This window comes from Bactrocera tryoni, chromosome 2 (genome assembly GCF_016617805.1).
Source record: "Bactrocera tryoni isolate S06 chromosome 2, CSIRO_BtryS06_freeze2, whole genome shotgun sequence".
Classification (NCBI taxonomy): domain Eukaryota; kingdom Metazoa; phylum Arthropoda; class Insecta; order Diptera; family Tephritidae; genus Bactrocera; species Bactrocera tryoni.
In genome coordinates, this window is record NC_052500.1 from 10,733,203 (window position 1) to 10,757,528 (window position 24,326).

Genomic DNA, 24,326 nt, shown 5'->3' on the forward strand with positions numbered 1-24,326 from the left:
CACACGTTAAATAAAAAAATACCTATTCGCAATAAAGAAATATACCGTGAGTTATACTGATTTTACGGTATTTCACTCGCAATGAAAACGAATCGTATAACAAAGATTTAATTATTTCATTAAATGTTGATTGTCCATGTTGATTTGTTATTATACACTATATGAAATATTCTTACTACAACTTTTAGCGGTATCCGTATTCCTTATACACAGATGTTATGATACCAATTTACGCCACTGGATAGATTATAATATAATAAGTAGCCTTATGTTATTCAGTTTTAAATTTCTATACCTTTGCTTGTATGAAAAAGAGCCGATCATTTATATATCAAACGTTAAATTACATTTAAAGCTTTTGCTGTAAAAATTTGAAAATTCGAATCTTTCATTGATTTTCTAACAAATTTCGCGTATATAACAACTCTGCTTCAATTGTCGGCCTGCCCTTGCAATGACATTGAATTGTCTACTAAAAAGTTTGACCATACAGATAAGCAGAAGGAACATTTTGTGCGTGCGGAGAACTTTTCAATTCCAATCTTATTTCGGAAATACTATTCAGAAAAGCCTATCTTCTTGTAATAAAAAAGAAAATAGTAAAGGCGGAAAAATGGCTTTTAACAAGTTGAGCATCGAAAGTTTGGATTTAAATGGCAAACGGGTCTTGATGAGGTAATTGGTTTCTTCTGTAATAACAATTTGAACGAGATTGCATAAATAATTTTTTTAAGAGTGGACTTCAATGTTCCTATCAAAGATGGCAAAATTACAAGCAACCAACGTATTGTTGCCGCTTTGGATAGCGTCAAATTTGCGTTAGACGCAAAAGCGAAATCTGTCGTAAGTAATTTTTCATAATGTCGGCTTACTATCTTCTTAGATATACTTACAATTTTATTTTTTTACAGGTGCTCATGTCACATTTAGGTCGTCCAGATGGACAAAAGAATCAAAAGTATACCCTTGCTCCAGTGGCTGATGAACTGAAAAAACTTCTTGGAAAAGATGTGAAATTTTTACCTGATTGCGTTGGACCCGAAGTAGAAAATGAATGTAAAGATCCAGCACCTGGTACTATTATTTTGTTGGAGAATTTGAGATTTTACATTGAAGAGGAGGGAAAAGGTCTTGATGCTAGTGGAGCGAAAGCAAAGGCAGATCCAGCTAAAGTGAAAGAATTCCGTCAAAGTTTGGCCAAACTTGGTGATGTTTATGTAAACGACGCATTTGGTACAGCACATCGCGCCCATAGCTCTATGCTTGGCGAAGGTTTCGAAAAGCGTGCAGCTGGTCTTTTGTTGAACAAAGAATTGAAATACTTTGCTCAGGCTCTGGATAATCCCCCTCGTCCATTCTTGGCCATTTTGGGTGGTGCTAAAGTTGCGGACAAAATTCAGTTGATTTCAAACTTGCTTGATAAAGTACATGAGATGGTAATTGGTGGTGGCATGGCATTCACTTTCTTGAAAGTCATCAACAATATGAAGATTGGTTCTTCACTTTTTGACGAAGAAGGTGCAAAAATCGTCAATGATTTGGTTGCAAAGGCAAAGAAAAACAACGTGCAATTACATTTGCCGGTCGATTTTATTTGCGCAGATAAATTTGCTGAAGATGCTAAAACATGTGAAGCAACTGTCGAAGAAGGTATTCCAGATGGTTACATGGGTTTGGATATCGGTCCAAAATCCAGAGAATTGTTCAAAGAACCCGTATGCCGTGCAAAAATCATCGTTTGGAATGGGTAAATCTATAGGTTATCTTATTATAAGGTTTTATTTAAACTTGTATTTTATTTCAGTCCCCCAGGTGTGTTTGAATTCGCCAACTTTGCCAACGGCACAAAGGCTGTTATGGATGCGGTAGTTTCGGCTACTGAAGGTGGCACTGTTTCCATTATTGGAGGTGGTGATACAGCTTCTTGCTGCGCCAAATGGGGTACCGAATCAAAGGTATCACATGTTTCAACCGGAGGTGGCGCCTCTCTAGAGTTGCTTGAGGGCAAAACACTGCCAGGTGTAGCTGCTTTGAGCAATGCTTAAAATATATAACTCCAATATGGGCAAACAGAAGAAGAGACAAATTTGTATTAAGAAACTATCTATGCTGAGCAATTGGAAAATATTATAAATATCGTTAAAGCACTGCTCTTGCAACAAGGAACACATTCATTTGTTGAACATATTGAATACGTTTAGATGTTGAATAAAAATAGCTGATAATTAAAACCGTTAAATATATGTATTTATTAGTTACAAAAACAAAATTTTGTTAAACCAGAAACGGATTTTGCTTATTTTTTTGTAAAATTTGAATTCATAGCGGCGGATGTACGTTGAATATTATTCAAATTTGAACGAATTCTAGACCCAATAGACGACTGTGTAGCAATCGCTTTTTTTACTTCCTTATTTATGAATTCCTTGTCGAAATCCTGATTTTTATATTGTTGTTCTTCACGGGCATTGGCTTCGCGATGTTTTTGCACTGCTTTCACGCGATCCTCTTCCCTCCAACTAGCATTTTCCATCATTTCACGAAGACGTGCTTCCTTTTCCTCATTGCTTAATTTTTTCTGTGTTGCTATACCCCTACTTTCTTTAGATCGCGCATGCACCTCCTTATTTTCATTATGATCCTTTGATCTTTCTCGCCGACGCGGAGATCGTGAATTTTTACGGTAAGGTAAATTCTTACGTGGAGAACGTGAACTCCTTCTTGGAGAACGAGAATTTCTGCGGAAAGGTGAATTTCTACGTGGAGAACGTGAAGTTCTACGGGAAGAACGTGAACTTCTTTGTGGGGAACGTGATCTTATTCGTTGAGATATTGAACGTTCTCTGTTACTTGAGCGAACTGGAGATTTTATTTCAGAACGTCGGCGACTTTTATCAATTTTAGGTGACGTGGAACGAGGTCTGCGTTTTAGTTGCATTTCACGATTCTTATAATCATGCCGTCTCGCTCTATGATCATTTATCTTCTTACGATCTTTACTTAATGAACGACTTGAACGGGACCTTTTGGAATGGGAAATATTTCTAACATCCCTTTCGACAGAAGGAGAGGTAGAGTATTGTCGTTTACGAGGCTCATCGGGTGATCGTGTAATCGAACTTTGTTTCTTTTGATAATTACTGGGTGATCTATGACGAGGGCTTCTACATGCTTTTTCCCTTTCTTTACTCTCATACGATTTTTTCTCTATTATTCTATCACGATCCCTGGAACGGCTTCTTCTCTTGCTCTCATGACCACTGTCACTGTTGTTTGAGCGATGTCGGTGATCTTTTTTGCGCTTACTTCCGGCAGCTTTATCCAATTCTTTTGTAATAGTTTCGAATTTAGCGTCCAATAATTTTGACAAATTCAAACCAGAAAAATCCTCCTCTTTATTTAGCTTTTTATATCTCTTAGCTAATTCCTTATCTAGGTCCTTTGCGGTGTCACTGCCCGATTCAGAATCTGATGAGTTGTCATCGCTGGAATACTTAGAACGTTTTTTATGTTTTTTCTTGGATTTCTTAGACTTCTTAGATTTCTTTACTTTTTTGGACTTCTTAAGTAATTCGTCAGTTTTAAGAATGCGGTGAAGTTCTTTTAATTTTACAGGGTTCTCTAAAAGCTTTTTCCTAGATTCCATTTCGCGTTGTTTAATTAACATTAAAGGGTCCTCCATGACTTTACGTTGCAAATCAACTTGTTCTGTGTTCTCCATATTGCGATAAGAGCGTATAGAAAATGGTATGCATTCGTGTTCCACATGATTAATTGATTGTTTTACACCGACCATATTTTGATCTTTTCGTTGCTCCTCAGCTTGCAACATCTCAAATGATTTGTCGATATTTCTTCCAAGCAGATATTCTTCACGATTTATAAGCTCATTACTACCTGCAAATAAAAAATGTATGTTGAAAGTTTCAAGCGTTACGGGAAACTTTCGGTGAACTTACTTTTGTACATCCATTCTAACTTCTTGTCCTCCTGTGGAAGTATACCAGAATTACGACCTATCTGTTTAAGCTCCTCCCGTGTTTTTTCTTCATCTATCTCCCTACGTAGATCTTTGAGCTTTTTATCTTCCTCCGATTTGGCTTGCTCCGCTTTCCAAACTTTTTCTTGGTTTTTCATCGTATGCGGATGCCAAGACTTTTTCAAATTCTAAAATTAAGAGTATACAATTAATAATTTTATTTTAATATTAAATAAGCTTGTTATAGTACCAAATCTCCGCCGCCCATTTCGTCGAGTTTTTTCTTAATTACCGGTAATGTATAAATGCTTGCGAAATTTTTTTGATTTAAATTGTTTGGATAACAAAAACAATATAAACAATATGCTTATATATTTAACTTTTATACTTTTTCTTAAGTACTGCTTTTATCTGAATGCATGGTATAAGGATTTTACGCTGGTAAACAATCTATATCAGCTGATTTATGTGATTCACAGTGTTAATTTCCATATTAAAAATTTGTTGATTGTGAATGGAATCTTGATGATATAATTGTGAATATGATATCCTATTTCCTCTGCCATCTTTCCATAAATATGTACATCCGCCTTTCGGATTTAAATAATTTTACTAGAATTGTCAGCCATTCATCTTTTATACCATACTTTTGTTACCAGAAAGCGAAATCGAAACTTTTGTGCATGTGTAAACGTTCATTTCTTTCTCACACATTTTGTTATTCAGTTATAATGTGTGTGTGTTTCTCTTTCCATGCAAAATTATATCAGTGTACTATTGGTGTTTCTGGCCCAGACTGGGGTGCTTTTGGTACATACATATATAAAGTTGGAAGTTTAATCATAATTTATGTAAAAATTGAACTATCTGTCATACGTGACAGAATATAAATAAATTTAGCTTATAAATGTACAGTGGCAACCCACTATCCCCCACGAGGTGCTTCAGCTGATTGCCGAACACCAAGTGGGGCTGCCTAGTGTGGCGGTTATTATACGTTTGCTGATTTGGATAATTTTTGCAGTATTGAATTTTTCCTGGTTGAGAACTATTGCTTTGTGGGTGGCCGGTTAACAATTTAAGCATTTAACAGAAAGCTTTTGTCATTATTGGTAATTTAAAGTGTAGAAAATGGCAAATATTAGCGGAAAAACTCTTTTGTCGGCAAACCGCGCTATTGGAGCAGCATTAAATGCCAACCCCGCACGCACACAGTAAGCAATCGAAGCGTCAATTTAATTAGAACATTGACAATATTATAAATATTTACACTTATGCATATACATATGTAGCAGGTTAAATATCCGCCGGGTAGCTTGAATAGTTGGCAAATGTTTAGCAACTAAGAAACGGCGTATTCACGTGTGAACGAACCATTATAAAATACATTTATAACGTTTTAGTTTTAAGCAAAAATTGCATATTAATGAATTAACATCGAAAATTTCCATGCAACCGGTGCTAACTGCTCAGCTCAAGCGCTAGTAGATGTCATTACACAAGGTCATTCAATCATGCAGCATATTTACTTGCCTATTTTCGCGCATTCGCATGTACACGTGTATGTGTAAATATGTATGTGCCCTATAATGTACGCGACATCACGTACGCTTGGTGGAATTGTAGCAATTTCTTAATTATATCAATATTCGTACCTATTTTATTTGTTGTTTTAGCGACAATAATTTTTTTTCGTAAATATTAAATATTCGATATATTATTATATACTATGTTAGTAAATTTATTATATTTTAATCTGTTTTGAAGTTGCTTATTGCTCCAGCGAGTGCAGCGCTTTGGTAATCTAAAGGGTTAATTTGTTAATATTTTTTCTTATATCTAGAAATATTATAAGTATATGCAGATATGTCACTTAGAAAAATATATGTTAATATTGGTTGTAGTTCTTAAATTAATATATATGTAAGTACATACATAAATCACTTGGAGCATTAATTGGGTAGCTATTTTTACTAAACTGCTTGAGTGGATTTATTAGGTAATAAATCAGTAAGAAAGTACTTGAATATATGCGCATATGTATGTGCCTATCAGTATGCATATATACATAAATATGTAATTATTTATGTACATATGTATGTATATTTGTACAAACTACTGGTCATTTATTTCATATGCGCAAATACATTGTGCACAATCAGTTTAGGGTAAAATAGATTTGCAGTAAAAATTACTACCCTTTGCATATTTACATATGCTAATTTAAACATAATTACATACTATGTATGTACATACAAACAAACATTTACATATGTATGTAAGCTTGAAATGTTCTTATGTTTCTATTTAGTAAATATGGTATAATTATGTACATATAAAGATCGTTTTGAAATAATATTTTTTGTATACAATAATTACACTCAAATCTTAATTACGTACATACATATATATAATAAACGAAATAAACATCAACTTATTACTTAATAAATTACATAATAAAAAAATGCTGCTGTTGATATAAGTGCATAAGATCCAGGCGGATAAAAATATTTAATAAGACGGATATATTATCTTTAAAGTGCATGATTAAGAATTTATAGCTCTATAATATACTACATATAATATAAGCCACTTGAGAAAGTAATTCAAGTCTACATGTGAAAAAGCCGGCGTATTACAAAATATGATAGCATTACTCGTATAACAAATTATTTTCATACACCTCACATACTTCAAGATATTTTTATAATTAAATAATGCTTTTGTGCAATAGATAACATGATCACGCTTCCAGTTGCTGATTATTTTTTAAACCAGCACTAACCCCTCCCACTTAGGAGCGGACAGCTCTCGCAACAAATTTCTCGCCAAAATGTCTTCAAAAATTCTTTTACAAAATTATCTGTGTGTATGTATGTGTGTATGTATATTGAAAAAAAGCTATATCCGCTGAATTGACGTATTGAGAGGAAATAAATGGTCGCAACCTGACAAAAATTTCTTTATTTTTAAAATTAGTGCAAAAAATATATAATCATTTCTTGAATACTTTTCTCAGTTCACTACTCACTTGTAGATACTTGTATGTATGTATGTATGTAAGCAGCTGCATATACATTTGTAGATACATGTATGCCCAAAAATTTGTTGTTTTTTGTTTGTTATGTCTATTTTTAAGCAGCTGAGCATACATACATATGTACATATGTATTTGTCAACGTCATCAGTCCAGTTCACGGGATGCGATAACGAAATTTATGACCATGGCAGTGAACAATTTGCATTTTCACGTAATTTAATTTTTATTGAAATATGTATGTATGTATGTATGTATCTATGTATACATATGTAGACGCCTATTCTAATTGTTATCATTATGATTCAGAAATTTTTAAAACATGCATGACTGTTGTTTAGTGTTAGTAGCATAGATTGTTAATATGTATGTATATTAGGGTGTCCGTTATTTATGAATTTTTGATTTTTAACGTTAAAAAAAATTCTAATTGGCTTTTGTCATTGAAACAAAGTTAAGTTATAAGCAGTTAAAGGTAGGCAGCAAATGTGCTGTTTGCATACAGTACACCATGTCGTATGAGCAACTACGAATTTATAATTTTGTGTATGAATGCTCAGTTAATTAAAAAAAAACTGAAACTTCCGGGGCGTTTGCAAAAAAAATAAAAAAAATTAACTTGGGAAAAACGGAAACCCTAATGTGGTAAATGAAATTAATGAATAAGTATATTCGAATTATCTCTATTCATATAAGTAAGTGAAATGACTTACGTCAATTTGTAGCTTCCTAGTGAAAAAAAAATTAAAAATTGATAAAGAAAAAATTATATGTGTATACTTATGTAAGCATGTATGTTCAATTATAAATAAGTGCGTTTTTATAATAGTATTAGGTATAATTTGTTTTTCTAACAAATATTTGTTGACACCAACAGAAATGGGCTGTAACGTGACGCAATTTTATATATGCCATATTTTTCACAAAGTATTTACAAATAGTAACTATGTAATGATAACAACTGAGCTAATAGGAAAGCGTATAATTATTAATAAAATGATTTACTAAAATATTTTCATTAATAAAATAATTTTATTTTTTATTTAAATAATTTTTGCTTTCAGATCATGGTTTGCTGGCGTGCAAATGGGTCCACCTGATGCTATTTTGGGTGTAACCGAAGCTTTCAAACGTGACACGAATCCAAAAAAAATCAATTTGGGTGTTGGTGCTTACCGCGATGATAACGGTAAACCATGGGTGTTGCCAAGTGTGCGCACGGTAAGTTTGCTCTACATTCTTCTAAACATAACTGCAAGTATTACTAACTGCACCAATTGAAATTCAAGGCTGAAGAACGCATTGCCGCCAAAAAATTGGACAAGGAATACGCCACGATCATCGGTATTCCAGATTTCTACAACAAAGCCATCGAGCTGGCGCTTGGCAAGGATTCGGAACGCTTGAAAGGCAAACACAATGCCACAACACAGGTGAGTAAATCAATAATAATTATTTTTTTAGTGTGCTTATGTTGACGAGTCGTTTTACTTTGCAGTCCATCAGTGGCACAGGTGCTTTGCGTATTGGTGCCGCCTTCCTTAGCAAATTCTGGCAGGGCAATCGTGAGGTGTATGTGCCAACACCCACTTGGGGCAATCACGTGCCAATTTTCGAGCACTCCGGACTTCCAATTAAGAAATACCGTTATTATGATCCCAAAACTTGCGGTTTGGATGTGCAAGGTGTTTTCGAAGATATTAGCGTGAGTATCACTTTGTTGTTGCATAGATATTAACTATAATATTTTTAATATTTATTTGTTTGGTTTGCAGAAAATTCCAGAGAAATCCATTGTTTTATTGCATGCCTGTGCGCACAATCCCACCGGTGTCGATCTCTCAATCGAGCAATGGAAGGAGCTCTCTCAATTGATCAAGAAGAAGAACTTGTTCCCCTTCTTCGATATGGCCTACCAGGGTTTCGCCTCCGGCGATGTCGATCGTGATGCACAAGCTGTGCGCATTTTTGAGAAGGACGGTCACTTGTACTGCCTGGCCCAGAGTTTTGCCAAGAATATGGGTTTATATGGTGAACGTGCCGGTGCCTACTCGGTCATCACTGCCAGCAAAGAAGAGGCTGATCGTGTCACATCACAAATTAAGATACTCATTCGTGCGCTCTACTCGAATCCACCAATCAATGGTGCACGTCTGGCTGCCGAAATCCTCAATGATCAAGAATTAAGAGCCATTTGGTTGAAGGATGTGAAAACAATGGCCGATCGTATTATCAATATTCGCGCACAATTGAAGGGTAATCTCGTGAAGTTGGGCTCATCACGCTCCTGGGATCACATCACCAATCAAATTGGTATGTTCTGCTACTCGGGCATGACTGCCGAAAATGTCGAACGTTTGTCGAAGGAATTTAGCATTTATCTGACCAAAGATGGTCGCATCTCGATGGCTGGTGTAACTAGCAAGAATGTTGATTACTTGGCACATGCCATGCACGAAGTTACCAAGTAAACGCGAAATAGCCAAAATTTAATAGAAATGTTTGTTATGAATTTTAATGCACAGCAAAGCAATGCGGCCAGGTTGCCGCTAAAATCGAACACACATATGTATCTGTGTACATGTATATGCAGGTGTGTGTGTGTATTAGTAGAATTTTAATAAATAATAGCAGTCCAAGTCTTTTAGCTTAGTAAACTAAAGTAAATCTTGTAACATATACTTTGAGTACCTAAGCGAATATAACGCTCAAAATGAAAATATAATGTTAACGTATAAATGAAAGCATTTAAAATGAAACTGTAAATCACGAATTAATAAACAATTGAAAATATAATATAAGCGACTCACCCATATATGTATGTATACAGCTTTTTTTAATTTAACGGTTGTATTATTGTTTTTGTAATAATATCGTCTCTGGTAACGAGGCTACTGTTTTTGTTGTTGCAAAAGCCGAAAATATTACTTTAATAATTTTGAGAAATGTTATTGCGCTGAAAGTCGAATAAAAATTCGGGTTAGTCTCTCAGAGGAAGAGGAAGACCTTTACTTCTTTGGAAAGATTAGTTGGAGAAAAAAAATTAAAAAAAAAAATTTAAAATTAAAAAAAATAAAAAAACATCTGAACTTACAACTTTGTTTTACGAATTTGGTGTTGACATAAAGAAAAAAATTATAATCGTAAATTCATACAAAAATTTTGTAAAAAAAAATGTTACAATTTACAAAGCGTGTACCCTTTAAAGCTGAAGCTGCTCCAGCTCCATATTTCACACGTTACAAGTACGTACCACATGCAATTTTAAGGTATCAGAAAAAAACTAAAATTCCATACAATAGATCATGGTTCACAGATGTGAAGATGGCACCACCCGACCCTATACTCGGCATCACGGAGGCATTTTTAAAGGATAAAAACCCCAAAAAGGTAAATTTAGGCGTAGGCGCATATCGTGATGACAACAGCAAACCATGGGTCTTGCCCAGCGTGAAAGAGGTGTGTTGCTTATCATTTTTGTTATTGTTTTTTTTACAAAAAATCATGCAAATCTTTCCCTAGGCACAAAAACGCGTAATTGCCAAAAATATGAATAAGGAATACGCACCTATACAGGGTTTGGCGGATTTTTATAACAAATCAATAGCGCTGGCGCTGGGCAAAGACTCGGACATACTGAAGAACAATTGCAATGCAACAGTGCAGGTATGCTTATGGCAATATTTGATATCAATCATACATCTTATACATACATATGTACATATATACTTGTAATAACATTTTGAACGTTTGTGTAGAGTTTAAGTGGCACCGGCGCCTTACGCATTGGTGCCGCATTTTTAGGTATCTTCTGGAAGGGTGAACGCGTGGTGTATTTGCCCACACCCACGTGGCCTAATCACCGTCCAATTTTCATGCATTCCGGCCTGAAAGTGGCCAACTATAGCTACTATGATCCAAATACGCGTGCGCTAAATGAGCAGTCGCTCTTAGAGTCGTTGTGTGTAAGTGGCTTTTATCGGCGTGCGAAGATGCATTTTTTTAGTTATTAAAAAAAATAATAATTATTTAAAATACATATTTTCAACATCCGTCAACTTTAGAAAATACCCGAAAAATCGATTGTGCTGCTGCATGCGTGTGCCCACAATCCCACCGGTGTGGATCCAAATGCGAAGCAATGGTGCGAAATATCGCGGATAATGAAAACACGAAATTTATATCCGTTCTTCGATATGGCCTATCTTGGTTTCGCCAGCGGTGATATTGATAATGATGCGTTGGCTGTGCGCATTTTCAGCGCCGAAGGGCACACATTTTGCTTGGCACAGAGCTATGCCAAAAATATGGGTCTTTATGGTGAACGCGTTGGTTCATTTACTTTGGTGTGCAGTTCGAAGGATGAGGCCGAACGTGTGACATCCAATTTGAAAACCATTATACGAGCCATGTATTCGAGTCCACCCATACATGGTGCACGCATCGCAATGGAGATTTTCAAGGATGACGAACTCTACTGTGTATGGTTGGATGATTTGAAGACAATGGCTAATCGTACTATAAGTATGCGTAAGGAATTGAAGGAGAAATTAATTTCGCTCGGCTCTAAGCACTCTTGGGAACATATAACTAATCAAATCGGCATGTTCTGCTATACTGGTCTGAAACCGGAGCAAGTGACACGTCTCATAAAGGAATACAGTATTTACCTGACAAAGGATGGACGTATTGCGGTGGTCGGTTTGACAACGAAGAACGTCGCTTATGTCGCAGAATCTATTCATGCCGTCACCAAGTAGCTTTTTTATTGTATATTTAACTACTGATTGCATAGAATTAATGTAAAATCAGCAACAATTCCTATGTAAACAAAAATATATGCAAAAAGCATTGACAGTTCCAAAGCGCCTACTCGGATATAATATTTTCGTTTGTTTTGATCTAACTTTTTAATATTTTCGTGACGTCTGGTTTGACAATTAGTAAAGCACTTGTAACTAGCAGCTGTTTTGTTTAACCGTTATATTACAATATTTGAGTAAAACACGCATTATTACAATATTTTGCATACACATACATATGTTTAGGTTATGTTCTAATAAAAAAAAATTTTAATTGCAATTGTTTACATATTTTTATATTTATATTAATATAAATACATTAGTTTAAAATCAACATATATGTAGCAATAAGTAGCACGATGTCGCATAAATTTGAAAACAAAGTTAAAAATAATTTCTAATCATTATTGCTCGAGTTTAATTGCATATTAGTATTTTTGTATGACAACATTATAAACATACATACATACAAAGTATGAAATATACACACACGCATATTAAGGAGTTAAGTTATTGAACTAGCTATCATTGTAGGCTCAAATAATAATATTTCTAACTAGAAATGTAAATACAAATACATATAATTACACACCATATTTATGGTCATGGTTTATTGTAACGATATCTCAGCTTTTCCGATGGTTCGCAATACTCTTTAATAATTAATTTACATAGGAACGCATGAAATACTATAATTATTGCACAAACTGAAACCCAAAAGAGTGTAGGCAAACCGCCTAACTGATGACCATGCCTATGAAGTGCGAGCAAGTGCTGCTCGTGCGCCGGCGCTAAAGTTGAGAAACAGAATTTTAAAACAAAGCTTGAGAAACACAAAATTTGCATATATACCTTCCACTACTTCTTTAACATGTATAGCTTTGTGTAGCTCTTCCATATGTTGCTTATCTTCAGTAATATACAGAATTGCGGTCACTGGTTCAGTTAATTTCACTGGAAACGGCCGACGGCTTTGCCTAAAGGAGCATAAATGCAATATTTTACTTATTTCCAGCAATAAATTAAATTAATTATTAACTCACGTGAGTAATACTGGTTCATCCAAACAACCACCATCACAGGCATAATAACTGCGGTCGGAACGATCAAGCGCCACATTAATCACGGCTTTATTATCTTCAGTAACGGTGATTGTGACATTTACGTGCGTTTTATTACCGTAATTTAAGCGACGAAAATGAAAGTCACGATGTAAATACTTGGGATGCATGTTACATTCCAAATGTTGATTGCTGAAACGAAAACTGCCAAAGCTGAGCACCATAGCTTGTATAACACCTGAAGCACCGGCACGTATTAGGTTGTGGCAACCCTAAATAATAAAATTATTATATTGAAATGTCTTTATAGAGATACTATGCATAGTATTACCTGCTTTTCCAAAGTGACCATCCACGATGACACCAAATTATTAAGTTTTTCTAATGTGTCAGCGTTCAACCAGAGATTCTCTGCCTGTAATGTGTAATATGAGTCATAACAACCTTCAGCGTAGGTTAGTGCTTTCGCTATTTCTTGTTTGCTAGGCGACTTTAAAGAAGCGTACTCTTCATATTCGTAACTGCGTGTTTGCGAGAGAACTGCATACATGGAGGCGTTGATACGATCGCCATTCAAACTGCCCTCTGCTTTAGATGTACTTATACTGAAACCGGTAGCCCACAAATCTGACCAAACATTAATATGTTCTTGATGGAATGTGTGTGGATTTGGCTGTTGCTCCGATTTGTTTTGCAATTTCTGCAAAACTTTTGACATAGCTTGTATAGCTTTATTTTCCATATCCTGTACTGTCTCCGTTAACTTGTCACGCTTAATCGGTTGTGAATAATGCACTGCAATTGGAAATACTATGCTGATAGCGCCACGCTTTTTCAGTTGTACAATTCGACTGATTTGTGGCTTGACTACGCTTACTACAATTACATTGTTGGGGTCGTCTGGATTTACTAAAATCGTTCCAGTACTCACTTCGAATTCTTTAAGTACAGAGGATTGAGTTGTTGAACTGGCAGAAATAATATAACAATATATTAATAACAGATTTCAGAAATATAACAAAATTTGTAAAAAAAATAAATTAATTCTTCTCACTAATTTCTACAACATTGATGTCAAATAAAAAATAGGTGGATACGTATGTATATTTTATCATAGTTTTTTACGTACCCCAATTTGATCACGTGCGAAGTAGGTGATTGAAAGTAAATACGTGGGAAAATCAACTCCACTTCCTCTATGGTATTTCGTGTATTGGTGATTTTAATTTCTTGCATTAAAACGCTCGGATGTGTTCGGTGAGCGTAATAAGTATAGGCGACAAAATAATTAGAAAAACATTGAAACCTGCGAGCATATTTTGTGAAGTTTATACAATTTTTATTATTTTAACTGCATAGTAATTTAAATGCCAAACTTACCTATGCACTGTACCGGACAAATATTCAACTACCATTGCTTCACGTCCAGCTTCGTTTCGCTGCGCTACCGATACAACCGGATGAAATTGCATTGGCAACTGCATCGAACGGCCGGATTTTATGTTCAAGGAAGCATCGTGTGCAACTTCCATCCCAATGTAACCATTACCTATATACGGTATGAAATTACGTTCTTCTGGATGCGGTGGCACGTGCCGTATATTGGCATCAAATTCATAGTTTTGCAGAAAAAATGGTGTTAAGCGATCGTCCATGCACTGCATGTGTGGATCTAAAAGATACAACAAATTGAAACGAATTGTATGTTTGTATTACTAAAGCTAATACATTTTACCTTTTACTTCCGGCGTACTCATAAACAAATACCGAAATACGGGTGGCAAAATATAGAAAAATATACATATTCCTAATAAGAGCAAAAAGATTCGTCTATAGGACAAAAAGCTACCATCCGCAAGGCGTTTCAGTTTTCTCTTGAATTCTCCTAAATCGAATTTATTCGATTTGTCTGTTCGAAACATCTTGCTTTCGTTATTCTCACTTAAGTTTAAGAAATTTACTTTTTGGCCATAGATCGGTAGTTCTAGTGGTGTTGGGCCAGTCACCTGGTATGTTTGTTTTGAAAACACACAATATCCCCACCGATACGGTTCATCCACACTTAACACTTTATCAATTTATTCACTTTTGTTTTACACTGCACAACCGGTGAAGAAATCTCTGTTGAATATTAAGAATACACAAATGACAATCAGATTGACAACATATGATAAACAATGTCATATTATTCTTAACCCAAATTTATAAATTTTAAATAAATAATTCTAAAATTTAAGAAAGATAAAAATTATTAAATTTTGTAATGCGCAACATATAAAAATAAGATTCATAAGAATAATAACAATATTCGAACTAATAAAGAAATGATTATTACTGAAGAAACTATTTTAAAAAAATCACCGAACACAAAAATTAATGCTTAAATTACAAAATAACATGTTTATACAATATTTACAATAATAAATTTAGTAAAAACAGTTTTTTTAAACAATATTATTTAATTTTTAACTATATAATTTGAAATAACTTTCCGTGCCTTTCCTATTTAACTATCTCTTTTTTGACATCTCCTTTTTTATAATTTTGTACTGTACTTACTTTTTTGACAAATAAACATTAATGGCTGCCAATCTCGTATGAAGAAGCAGCAGCAGTGAATTTTTCGCTCCAATTTGCGAAAAGTTAGAGAAAACTATTTTGGAAAATAGTGTAACATTTAAAAAACAATTTGCGAAAACGAAGCGTGGATAATATTCGTGCAGGATGTGGCCTCAGGCGTTGCAAATGTCTAGAGATGAGTGTCGAGGGATTTTGAGAAGACTTGGTAAGAAAGTGGCTACGAATGCGAGCCAAACTACATACTTGTAGGTGAAAAGAACTGGCGTTGACGCGCATTCAGGAGTTATACCAACGGAAAGAGTGCACAGAGACAGTGATCCTTTAGATAATTGTTGCCGTGTATTAATAGTGTAACATTTTATTAACCATTTGCTGTTTGTTCAATCTATTTCTAGAGCTGGAATCTTATTCTCATGTGATTAGTGTATTTCGCGCTCAGGGTGGCCTCAGTGACAACAAGGCCAAACTTCTTGAGGAGTTGCGTGGCATATTTCACATCTCGCAAGAGCGTCATCGAGCTGAAGCGCGTCGTGTGGCAAACGATGAACAATTGTGTACCATAGCTGAAGCGTAAGTGTTTAAAGAATTTATTCGCGCAGTTACGAAATAAGGCGAAAGTTTAGTGTAAATTATTCTTCCTACAATACTCGCATGGTGCTTATATACATATATGTGTTGTACTTTAATTTTACTTGTGTACAGTATATCGGGTCCAAATACATGGCAAGAATGGTCGCGTGAAGGACGACGATCGTATCCGATGTTACCGCGTGTGGCCCCACAAACAGCGCTCGCATTAATTGCCAATAATGTGGCAACTGAGACAGTTTCTGAAAACGCTAAATTACCCTATCCCGCTGATACGGCAGCAGCAGTTGTTGCCGAACGGGCTAATACCATCAATTCAATAACGGGAAAAGAAGAATTGGAATCTTGGGAAATCAAGCGCGAAGTTTACGTCGTTACAGATGATCCTGTAAGTTGATAATTAGTGTGGTTGTGAGGGGAGGGCGGGGTTATATAACGATATATTATATAAAGTGATTAAAAAAGTACAGTCTGTGAATATGTGGTATTATTAAGAAAGATCATTTGTAGAAGAAAGTTAAAATTGTTAGGAAATAACCACAAATTTTATGTATTACTATATATAGTGAATTTAATAAATGCATCATACACATATATACTTACGTATAGTGTATATTAGCAATCTAGGAATGCATGCAAATAAAATTGTTCCTCTAATAAGATAAATTTGAATTCATTGACAAAATTTGTTTTTGTGTTTGATACAGTTTTTTATTTGATTTTTAACTTTCGGCTATGGTGTTAAATATTTAAACATTCATTCATCTGTATTTATGAATTAAATTTTTTTAATGTTTTTTTCTAATTAATTTAATTTTTTTAACAGTTCAAAATGCCTGATATTCCTGCTGCCAACAAGAAAAATCTGAAACGTAACATATCCGACAGTCAAACTGGCAGCAATAAAAAGCGCATTATCAGTGATACTTCACCCAGCAAACAACAGCACCAAAAGCAGTTCCATCACATAACTGCTAATAGTGGCCAAGCTACGTTACCCAGCACCGGTAACAGTAACATACGGAAATTATATCACAATCACAACAGCAAAGCTGCTCAGCAACGTTTAAATCAAACACCATTACAAAAACAAAAACTGGCAACGAAAAAATCACAAATGGCCGCAGGTTTAAACCCCGTATTACCTGTTACACCTGGTAAGCGACAGGCGACGCCAGCCAAAAGTGGCCGCAAAGCGAATTCCAAACTTCAAGAGCAGAAACAACAACAATTACTTGCTCAACAACAACAGCAACAACAAATGCTGGCGCAGACAACCGTTCGCAACATACAACATGTCGTGGGTGAGGGGTTGGATGAATTCAACATAGATCAGAATTCTACACAACCACAGATTGCCGCTTCAAAGAAGGACATAACCAAGAATCTAACCAAATTGCAATTGCCTAGCGTAATTACCACACCCCCATCATCAGGAGCATCATCAGTGTCGCCAAATGTGATAGCACCGGCAATACCATCCAACACCCCATTAATGGTAAATGCTTTGTCTACACGAATCGATACCCATCAATTGCCAACTGCCTTATCGCCAACCATTGGCAGTGTTGGCGGCTCATCAGTTCCCACAATTATACATAGCAAAGTGGAAAAAATGATTTCAACGCCAGTCCAGAAAATTATACTTGAAGACCGTCTTCCGCCACAACAATTACCGGGTTCGGTTGTCACAACTGCAACAACAGCAATGGCATCAGCGGTCGTGGTATCGACAGCATCCACGTTCCAGTTGCAATCTGCATCCACACCACAGATAATGACATTACCACAATTATCAGCGGCCGCCACAAAATTACGCGCAGTAAATACCACAATTTTGCCACCCGGTACTAAAATCACCACAAAAAAGTTATCCGGCTCTACATTGATCAGTGCGCTTGGCACAGAGAATAACGCTGCACTAACCGGCACCGCAAATAGCAGTGGTTCACAAGTGTTTAGCATCATTGAAGGTAGCAATAGCTCGAGTAATGCACAAGCGACACCTTCTCTGCCGACTCACACGCCACCCGCAATTATACAAATTCAAAATACAAACAACACTAGTGTGTCTACGGAAGGCACAACACTGCAATCGTCACAACAGCCGGCGCAGGGCAAAGTGTTAACAACGAAATTGTTACCAATTGTGTTGAGTGGCGCCGGTGTTGGTGGTGCCAGTGTCGGTGCGTCCACTGCTGGTAGTGGCGGTAACACTGTTAATATTACGAAAATTGAAACTATCAATAATGGTGCTACACTCGTGGGTGGTGGTGCTGGAGGCAGTGCTCTTAGTGGGAATAATTTAAATACTTCTTTGGGTGGCACAACTGCAGTACTAAAAACCATGGGCTCCACATTATTGCTATCACCAAATCAGAGTGGCACACCTGCGGGTAGTACGCTATTTTCAACACTAACATCCGGCGCTCCGGTGTTCCGCAAATCGCAGATCATTAAAACGGGCACAATTGGCGTGAATGCAAGCAGCGCAGGCAAGGTAAGTCGAAATTTTATTTTCCATTGATTTTGGAGTTTATGCAGTAGTACAGTTTCCTAGTATTGAATTTTATTTTTATTTTGTATTTTTTAATGTTTTTATGTGTGGTAAAATTTTTTTATTTTCTCAAATTTTGTTTTTATATTATTTTTTTTTGTTTTTTATTTTTTGTTTGTTATTTATTATTTTGTTTTTTATACTTCTTTTGTTTCTTTATTTTTTATTTTTATATAGATGTATATATTTTTTTTTTATTTTTTTGTTTTTTTATATTTTTTTGTGTAATTTTTACTTTATTTACTTCTGTATTTTTATTGCTTAACAAACAATGTTTACCTTTTTGATATATGTACATACATACATGCATACTTTTAATGCATTAATTTTTTTTTAGCTTTCTGGCACCTTTAGTACTTCCAATTCAGGTCCCCAAATTATCAGCAATATAAAATTGACACCAGCGAATACCACTACAAGTGTAACGGCGGTCAGTCATTCGAATCAACAATCACAACAACAATCAACTTCAGCTTCACCATTCTTACAGCATCAGCTAAAGAATATCTCAACCACTGGTATTCGTACCAGTGTAAAAATATGCCAATCACCAAATGGCAAAGTGTTCATACAACCAGCCAACATAGACAACGCATCGAAAGCAAAACTACAAGGTGCATTGTCACACAAAATCTTGCCCAACGCGGTGGTCAGTAGCAATGCCACGGGTGCTGGTACAACTGGCACACACCAGCCGCAACGCATCGCCATACAGAAAGTGCAAATAATCCCAGCACCATTAAATTCGCCCGGCAATCTGGCGGGCACTTTTCACACGATCACTTCACAATCCCAGTCGCAGACGAAGCCCACAATTACAACAAATACACTAACAATGGGCGGCAATAAGGGAAATATGAATATGGTTTTCGTGCCGTCGGTTGGTGCACGCACCACCTCCGGGACAATAACACTGTCTAAACCTGCTAGTGTTAGTAGTGGTATTGTTGCAGCTGCTAAAGTGCAGAATACTCAAAACAAGGAAGCCGTCAAACCAAATGTCGTGATAATCGGCTCGTCGTCAACACAAAGCAGCACAAATATACCAATTAAGACGACCACTTTCATTGATGGCAGCAACAAGTACAACGTGACCTCTAGAGCAGCGAATGCCGTGCAGTTGGAAGCAAATCAAATGATTACGGAAGATACGCCAGTTGATATACTCAATATGCCGATAATAGTGGATAGTGGTGACGGCACGAATATCACGATGGGTAATAATATTGGCGATACAGTCACGGTATTGCCAACAACGCTCGTGGAAAGTACACAACAGCAGCAACAACAGCGTGAGCAACAAAGCCAACAACAACAACAGCAACCGTCCACAATAATTTTGGGTGCCACCGATTGGGAAATGGAATTGGATCAAGCAACAGCTGTCGCAGCAGCAACCAAAGCCGCAGCACGCACTGAATATCGCCGACAGTCAAGCGGGCAGGCTGGTGGCAAACAACAACAGCAACAAATGCAAGACAAGGAAACGATTGATGGTGAGACCATAATTATCGATGACAGTTTTGAAGATGTCATTGTGGAGGAGCAGGAAGAGGGCGATACAGACGCCGGCACTGAGACTGAGGGCACTGTTGACGGTGAAATGGACGAGAATGAAATGACGGACGATACGGGCGGCGAAGAGGGCCAAGAGATGACAGAACGCGCATACACAATATATAGTGGCACCGAGAGTGGCGGTGAGATATCACCAGCCAAAACGCGAGATGCGCCGAAGCTGAAGGTGGGACGATTACAGAAAACTTACAATAACGCCAGCGCTAACGTCAACGATGAAGATGAGCCAATCGAAGTGATTGACGACGATGAGGAGAATACGACTGTGGCGGTCAGCCAGAAAAAATCTGCACAAAAAGCGGAAAGTGAAACTGCGAAATTGGAGAGAGCAGCGAATGCAGTCAGTATGAACAACGCAAGAGCAAACAGCATATCCGCCGCAGTTGAATGCGAAACTGATGCTGGATTTGATGAGACTATCGGTGCGTGCGTGGTTGACAAGTATTAATAATATTATATATGTATATGTATAGTGCACTAAAAAGTAAAAAAAATAACTCATAATTAATTGCATGACATATTTTTGTAGTTGCCGATATTGATGAAAATACCGCAATTGAATATATAGAAGAGGACAACAACACGCTTGTAAACAATGACAAAGCTGAGGTAAACAATTTAAACGTCACAGCAGCAAAATCCACACAAAGTCGTCAAATAGCGGAGAGTGAAATCATCGTGCTGGACGACAATGACAGCGCAACACTAACGGCCACAGCAACAGCAACGCTGACTGCTGCGTCGTCGTCGGCACACAGCATAGCAAACGAGGACAAAGTCGTGGTGGAGTGCAACCCAAAAAAAATGGTTAGCGGCAATACAGCAACGACGATAAATGTTGCGGCGCTAAAGCCAACAACAGTCACCATCGTCAATCGCAATGACTGAACGTGCCAGCAATAAATATGGTTGAAGCTTCATGGCACTGCTTGCAGATTGTCGAATTTGCTGGAGGCTGGGCTGGTAAACCAGTTTTTTTTGCCAACAATTTCTCCAGCAATATATTGGGCAATAGCATTAGTTACTGTGTCCGGTACAGGGAGTAGAGTGTAGACTAATTTGGAATGGTGTACATAAAAAGTTTGGTGAAATTAATTGTTTATAGCAATGATAATTTAGACAGTTGGTTTTGAAAACATTTTTAGTGTAACAGCTAAAGTTAGCTGAAACGCAAACGTAAAGAAAAGTGAGATAATTAGTTGAGACAAGCGCAGGTTAGCCGTTGAAGTGTAATGAAATTATTATTTTTTGTTTATTGATGAACAAAAGTTTTAGAAAAAGTTTGTGAAGCAATTTTTTGTTTATTGATGAACAAAATGTTTAGAAAAAGTTTGTGAAGCAATTTTTTGTTTGTTAATGAACAAAAGTTTTAGAAAAAGTTTGTGAAGGCTGTAAGTAGTAGAAATGCGTTGGCAAGTTATTTTCTAGCAAACTACTACTGACTCAAGTAGGTTGGACTATAGTTAAACTTAATTTACAGTTATTCAATATCTTATTATTATTTTTTTTTTTGTAAAGTTTTACCATAAGAATTTAACGTATCTTAAGTACTCACACGTTTTTTATGAGCACCCACGACGGAGAGGTAATGCAATTGAATTCATCATATATAGTGCTAGCGCTAAGTACCAGTGGAATAATTAAAAAATAGAAGTAAAAATTTCCAAAATTTTCTGCTAAGTTGTAAATAGTAGTTAGTAACTTAGTTGTATTTCCAACACAAGCAAAGGAAGGGACATATAAATCGGCGAAAAAGGCCACAAACTGCAGCCACGGCACGTTTCTCAAATTGAGGGTCGCGTTAAGTGCTGTTGTGCATACTTGTACATAAATATTAATATTTAATGTTAGGCAGTTTGTTTTTGGACTGTAAACCTTTTACAGCTTGTATAAAATAAATACATTTTTTATGTAATTAAAACAAATATACATAAATCATTTGTTAATACTATGTACTAATAAAAGAAATAACACCTTATACTTACCCCAACACATACACACATACACACACGCATGCACGCATACAAACAATTGTTCGTTATGCCAGGCACACAGCGAGATTATAGGTTAGTAGTTGATAATTTGTTTTAAAGTTTTTTTCTAATGCATAAATTACTTTAAAACGCAACGCAAGCAATTCAATGAACGATAATAGAATTAAAGTATACGTAACTAATGTGGAATAACACAAGCAAAGTAAAAGTAAGGTAAAATGCACAGCGGTATAGAACTGGCAGAAGGTTGAAGCAACTGTTGCATGTTTCTTTAATAAAAGATATTATTTAAAATGTTTTTTTTTCTGTTCTTTTACTTACGCTCAGTTTTGCAAGGCGAAGTGCGGTAAATAAATGAAAAAAAAAAAAACAAAAAAAAAGTTTAACAAGTTGAAATTATAAATTTTGGTTGTTAGTAGTTTTTTAAACGAACCGTTAGGCATACGTATTGTATGTTACCCGAAAGCAGCTACAAACGCACCTTAGTATTAATACTAGTTTGTTATGTTCTTACTCACCCAAAATACTTTTGTATGGTCAAGTTTTTAAAGAATTGCAAATACATATATTTTATTTACGAATGCCATTACTTACCTACACAACTAATATTTGTAAGTGTTCCAAATTAATTTGTGTATAACAAAATGCTCAAATTCATTACTCGAAATTACTAGAGCAATCCCAGATATGCTTGAATTTTTAAAACTTTCAATTTCTTTAAATTAAAATGAAAATGAAAATTATTTTCAATTAAAATTTCCAAATCTTTCAATTACTTTCAATTAAAATTAAAATATTTATTTTGCTTTCATTGCGTTATTCTTCTTCTTCTTTCACACTAAGCGGTTAGCAGCTATTATTTAAAAGCGCAAAAAACAAAGTTACATAATTAAGCTAACGTTTGTATGTACAGTAAAATTAAATTAAATATAAATATATTAAATGAAATTAAAACAAAAAAAGCAAAAAAAAAATATTATAACCAAAAAAAAACAACAAAAACAGGTTCTTTAGCGTTAGTAATGATAAAACTAATAAAAGCAAATATACATACATACACACATGCATACATAATCTATTAATTGTTGAAGAATACATGTCTGTAACGTTTATCTTTAAATCTTTGCTATTATTACTACTACATAATATTATATATATTTTTTGTTTATTGAATTTGTGTAGATTTTATCAAATAGAACAGTAAATATTTGAATAAAAATGCCGTTTTGAAAAATAAAAATTTACGAATTTGTAGTTTCGATTTTTCGTTGGCAAAAAACCAAAATCCACGAGGTAAAAAAAGAATGTTCCGTTCCACAGCAGTTGGGTCTACGTAACCGGAACGGACAACTCGGCAGATTTTTGCCACTACAACAACAAAAACAAGGTAAAATGTTATGTTAGGTGTGAATTAACACTCGCGAGCGTAATTAAGTAAGTAAAACATGAAAAATTGTTAGCTTCGGTTGCACTAAAGCGATTTTATCCTGACAAGGACTGTCATTTCGACGACGTAGCCTTGTTTGGATCGGTAAGTAATTTTTGAGCACTGTCATCATTTGAACAACACTTAGAAGCATGGAAGCTACGTATCGCCGTCATCCGCGCTGGCATAGATTCCAACCTGGGCCAGAGAAGTATTTTTTTGGCGTTTGCGTTTTCGGTTAGATCTAACTCATACAAGAGTTGGAGCATTCTTAAAGCCTGTTAAGGATTTAAGACTTATAGGGAATGGTCCATACGTTAGGTGGACCCACGCTGCTAACGCACTAAAGCGACAATTGCCTCAACGCACCTAGTTCGCTGCCACTCCAGTCGAATGGCCAACAAGGGATCTCTACGGTCTCACGGAACTCGACTAGGCAGCAAAACTCTCAGTTTAATCCGTCTCCCTCACAACCTTCATCCCATGCAATACCTGCTCGGATGTCACTTGCTTGAAGAGGAACCGGGCCCTAAGAACATCAGGAAAACATACAACACGTCGACGACATCCAACAATATTCCGACCAAATTTCAGAAATGACCAATTTTCGACAGGCATTAAACGCCTTCTCAGTGGAGCTATTAACACCGTCACTGACTGTCTCCCAGTGAATGCCGTACTTGGAGTCCAAACCCTACCAATCGCAGAATACGAGCCGTTGTCG

At 35.9% G+C, this 24,326-nt stretch overlaps 6 protein-coding genes across 7 annotated transcripts; 4 read left to right on the plus strand and 2 right to left on the minus strand.

The window, feature by feature from the left end:
- The first annotated feature begins 469 nt into the window (after positions 1 to 469).
- On the plus strand, positions 470 to 2,239 carry LOC120768928 (phosphoglycerate kinase). The gene is made up of 4 exons (XM_040095708.1): positions 470 to 675; positions 735 to 843; positions 912 to 1,747; positions 1,805 to 2,239. The coding sequence occupies exons 1-4, from the start codon at positions 614 to 616 to the stop codon at positions 2,043 to 2,045; spliced, it is 1,248 nt and encodes a 415-aa protein (XP_039951642.1). The 5' UTR covers positions 470 to 613; the 3' UTR covers positions 2,046 to 2,239.
- Positions 2,240 to 4,673, minus strand: LOC120768927 (pre-mRNA-splicing factor CWC25 homolog). The gene is made up of 3 exons (XM_040095707.1): positions 4,230 to 4,673; positions 3,960 to 4,167; positions 2,240 to 3,897 (listed from the first exon to the last, which is right to left on the minus strand). Exons 1-3 carry the CDS (start codon positions 4,245 to 4,247, stop codon positions 2,297 to 2,299), a joined length of 1,827 nt encoding a protein of 608 aa, XP_039951641.1. The 5' UTR covers positions 4,248 to 4,673; the 3' UTR covers positions 2,240 to 2,296.
- Positions 4,674 to 4,953: 280 nt separating this feature from the next.
- Positions 4,954 to 9,831, plus strand: LOC120768930 (aspartate aminotransferase, mitochondrial-like). The gene is made up of 5 exons (XM_040095711.1): positions 4,954 to 5,193; positions 8,081 to 8,237; positions 8,306 to 8,449; positions 8,515 to 8,721; positions 8,792 to 9,831. Exons 1-5 carry the CDS (start codon positions 5,111 to 5,113, stop codon positions 9,485 to 9,487), a joined length of 1,287 nt encoding a protein of 428 aa, XP_039951645.1. The 5' UTR covers positions 4,954 to 5,110; the 3' UTR covers positions 9,488 to 9,831.
- A 113-nt stretch (positions 9,832 to 9,944) lies between these two features.
- Positions 9,945 to 12,049, plus strand: LOC120768929 (aspartate aminotransferase, mitochondrial-like). 2 transcript variants are annotated; one of them, XM_040095710.1, is made up of 5 exons: positions 9,945 to 10,261; positions 10,319 to 10,475; positions 10,539 to 10,682; positions 10,775 to 10,981; positions 11,081 to 12,049. In XM_040095710.1, exons 1-5 carry the CDS (start codon positions 10,191 to 10,193, stop codon positions 11,774 to 11,776), a joined length of 1,275 nt encoding a protein of 424 aa, XP_039951644.1. In that variant the 5' UTR covers positions 9,945 to 10,190; the 3' UTR covers positions 11,777 to 12,049. The 2 variants fall into 2 exon arrangements, with proteins under 2 accessions (XP_039951644.1, XP_039951643.1); XM_040095709.1 differs by having other exon boundaries at positions 9,945 to 10,475.
- A 219-nt stretch (positions 12,050 to 12,268) lies between these two features.
- LOC120768931 (uncharacterized protein KIAA2013 homolog) lies at positions 12,269 to 15,003 on the minus strand. Its single transcript, XM_040095713.1, has 7 exons — positions 14,615 to 15,003; positions 14,260 to 14,551; positions 14,009 to 14,185; positions 13,211 to 13,847; positions 12,862 to 13,151; positions 12,671 to 12,795; positions 12,269 to 12,609 (listed from the first exon to the last, which is right to left on the minus strand). The coding sequence occupies exons 1-7, from the start codon at positions 14,799 to 14,801 to the stop codon at positions 12,422 to 12,424; spliced, it is 1,896 nt and encodes a 631-aa protein (XP_039951647.1). The 5' UTR covers positions 14,802 to 15,003; the 3' UTR covers positions 12,269 to 12,421.
- A 474-nt stretch (positions 15,004 to 15,477) lies between these two features.
- Positions 15,478 to 21,487, plus strand: LOC120767983 (BRCA2-interacting transcriptional repressor EMSY). Its single transcript, XM_040094400.1, has 6 exons — positions 15,478 to 15,664; positions 15,855 to 16,029; positions 16,162 to 16,435; positions 16,874 to 18,547; positions 18,942 to 20,604; positions 20,712 to 21,487. Exons 1-6 carry the CDS (start codon positions 15,604 to 15,606, stop codon positions 21,068 to 21,070), a joined length of 4,206 nt encoding a protein of 1,401 aa, XP_039950334.1. The 5' UTR covers positions 15,478 to 15,603; the 3' UTR covers positions 21,071 to 21,487.
- The last annotated feature ends 2,839 nt before the right edge of the window (positions 21,488 to 24,326 follow it).

Coding starts and splice junctions, on each gene's coding strand:
- LOC120768929 (XM_040095709.1), top strand. CDS start 10,191: ATGTTACAATTTACAAAGCGTGTACCCTTTAAAGCTGAAGCTGCTCCA. Junction 10,476..10,538: donor TCTTGCCCAGCGTGAAAGAG/GTGTGTTGCTTA, acceptor ATCTTTCCCTAG/GCACAAAAACGCGTAATTGC. Junction 10,982..11,080: donor CGCTCTTAGAGTCGTTGTGT/GTAAGTGGCTTT, acceptor CGTCAACTTTAG/AAAATACCCGAAAAATCGAT.
- LOC120767983 (XM_040094400.1), top strand. CDS start 15,604: ATGTGGCCTCAGGCGTTGCAAATGTCTAGAGATGAGTGTCGAGGGATT. Junction 16,436..16,873: donor ACGTCGTTACAGATGATCCT/GTAAGTTGATAA, acceptor TTTTTTTAACAG/TTCAAAATGCCTGATATTCC. Junction 18,548..18,941: donor ATGCAAGCAGCGCAGGCAAG/GTAAGTCGAAAT, acceptor ATTTTTTTTTAG/CTTTCTGGCACCTTTAGTAC.
- LOC120768928 (XM_040095708.1), top strand. CDS start 614: ATGGCTTTTAACAAGTTGAGCATCGAAAGTTTGGATTTAAATGGCAAA. Junction 676..734: donor GGCAAACGGGTCTTGATGAG/GTAATTGGTTTC, acceptor AATTTTTTTAAG/AGTGGACTTCAATGTTCCTA. Junction 844..911: donor ACGCAAAAGCGAAATCTGTC/GTAAGTAATTTT, acceptor ATTTTTTTACAG/GTGCTCATGTCACATTTAGG.
- LOC120768931 (XM_040095713.1), bottom strand. CDS start 14,801: ATGTTTCGAACAGACAAATCGAATAAATTCGATTTAGGAGAATTCAAG. Junction 14,186..14,259: donor TTGTCCGGTACAGTGCATAG/GTAAGTTTGGCA, acceptor ATATGCTCGCAG/GTTTCAATGTTTTTCTAATT. Junction 12,796..12,861: donor GATGAACCAGTATTACTCAC/GTGAGTTAATAA, acceptor ATGCTCCTTTAG/GCAAAGCCGTCGGCCGTTTC.
- LOC120768930 (XM_040095711.1), top strand. CDS start 5,111: ATGGCAAATATTAGCGGAAAAACTCTTTTGTCGGCAAACCGCGCTATT. Junction 5,194..8,080: donor GCCAACCCCGCACGCACACA/GTAAGCAATCGA, acceptor TTTTGCTTTCAG/ATCATGGTTTGCTGGCGTGC. Junction 8,450..8,514: donor AACACAATGCCACAACACAG/GTGAGTAAATCA, acceptor TTTACTTTGCAG/TCCATCAGTGGCACAGGTGC.
- LOC120768927 (XM_040095707.1), bottom strand. Junction 3,898..3,959: donor GTTAGAATGGATGTACAAAA/GTAAGTTCACCG, acceptor TTTTATTTGCAG/GTAGTAATGAGCTTATAAAT.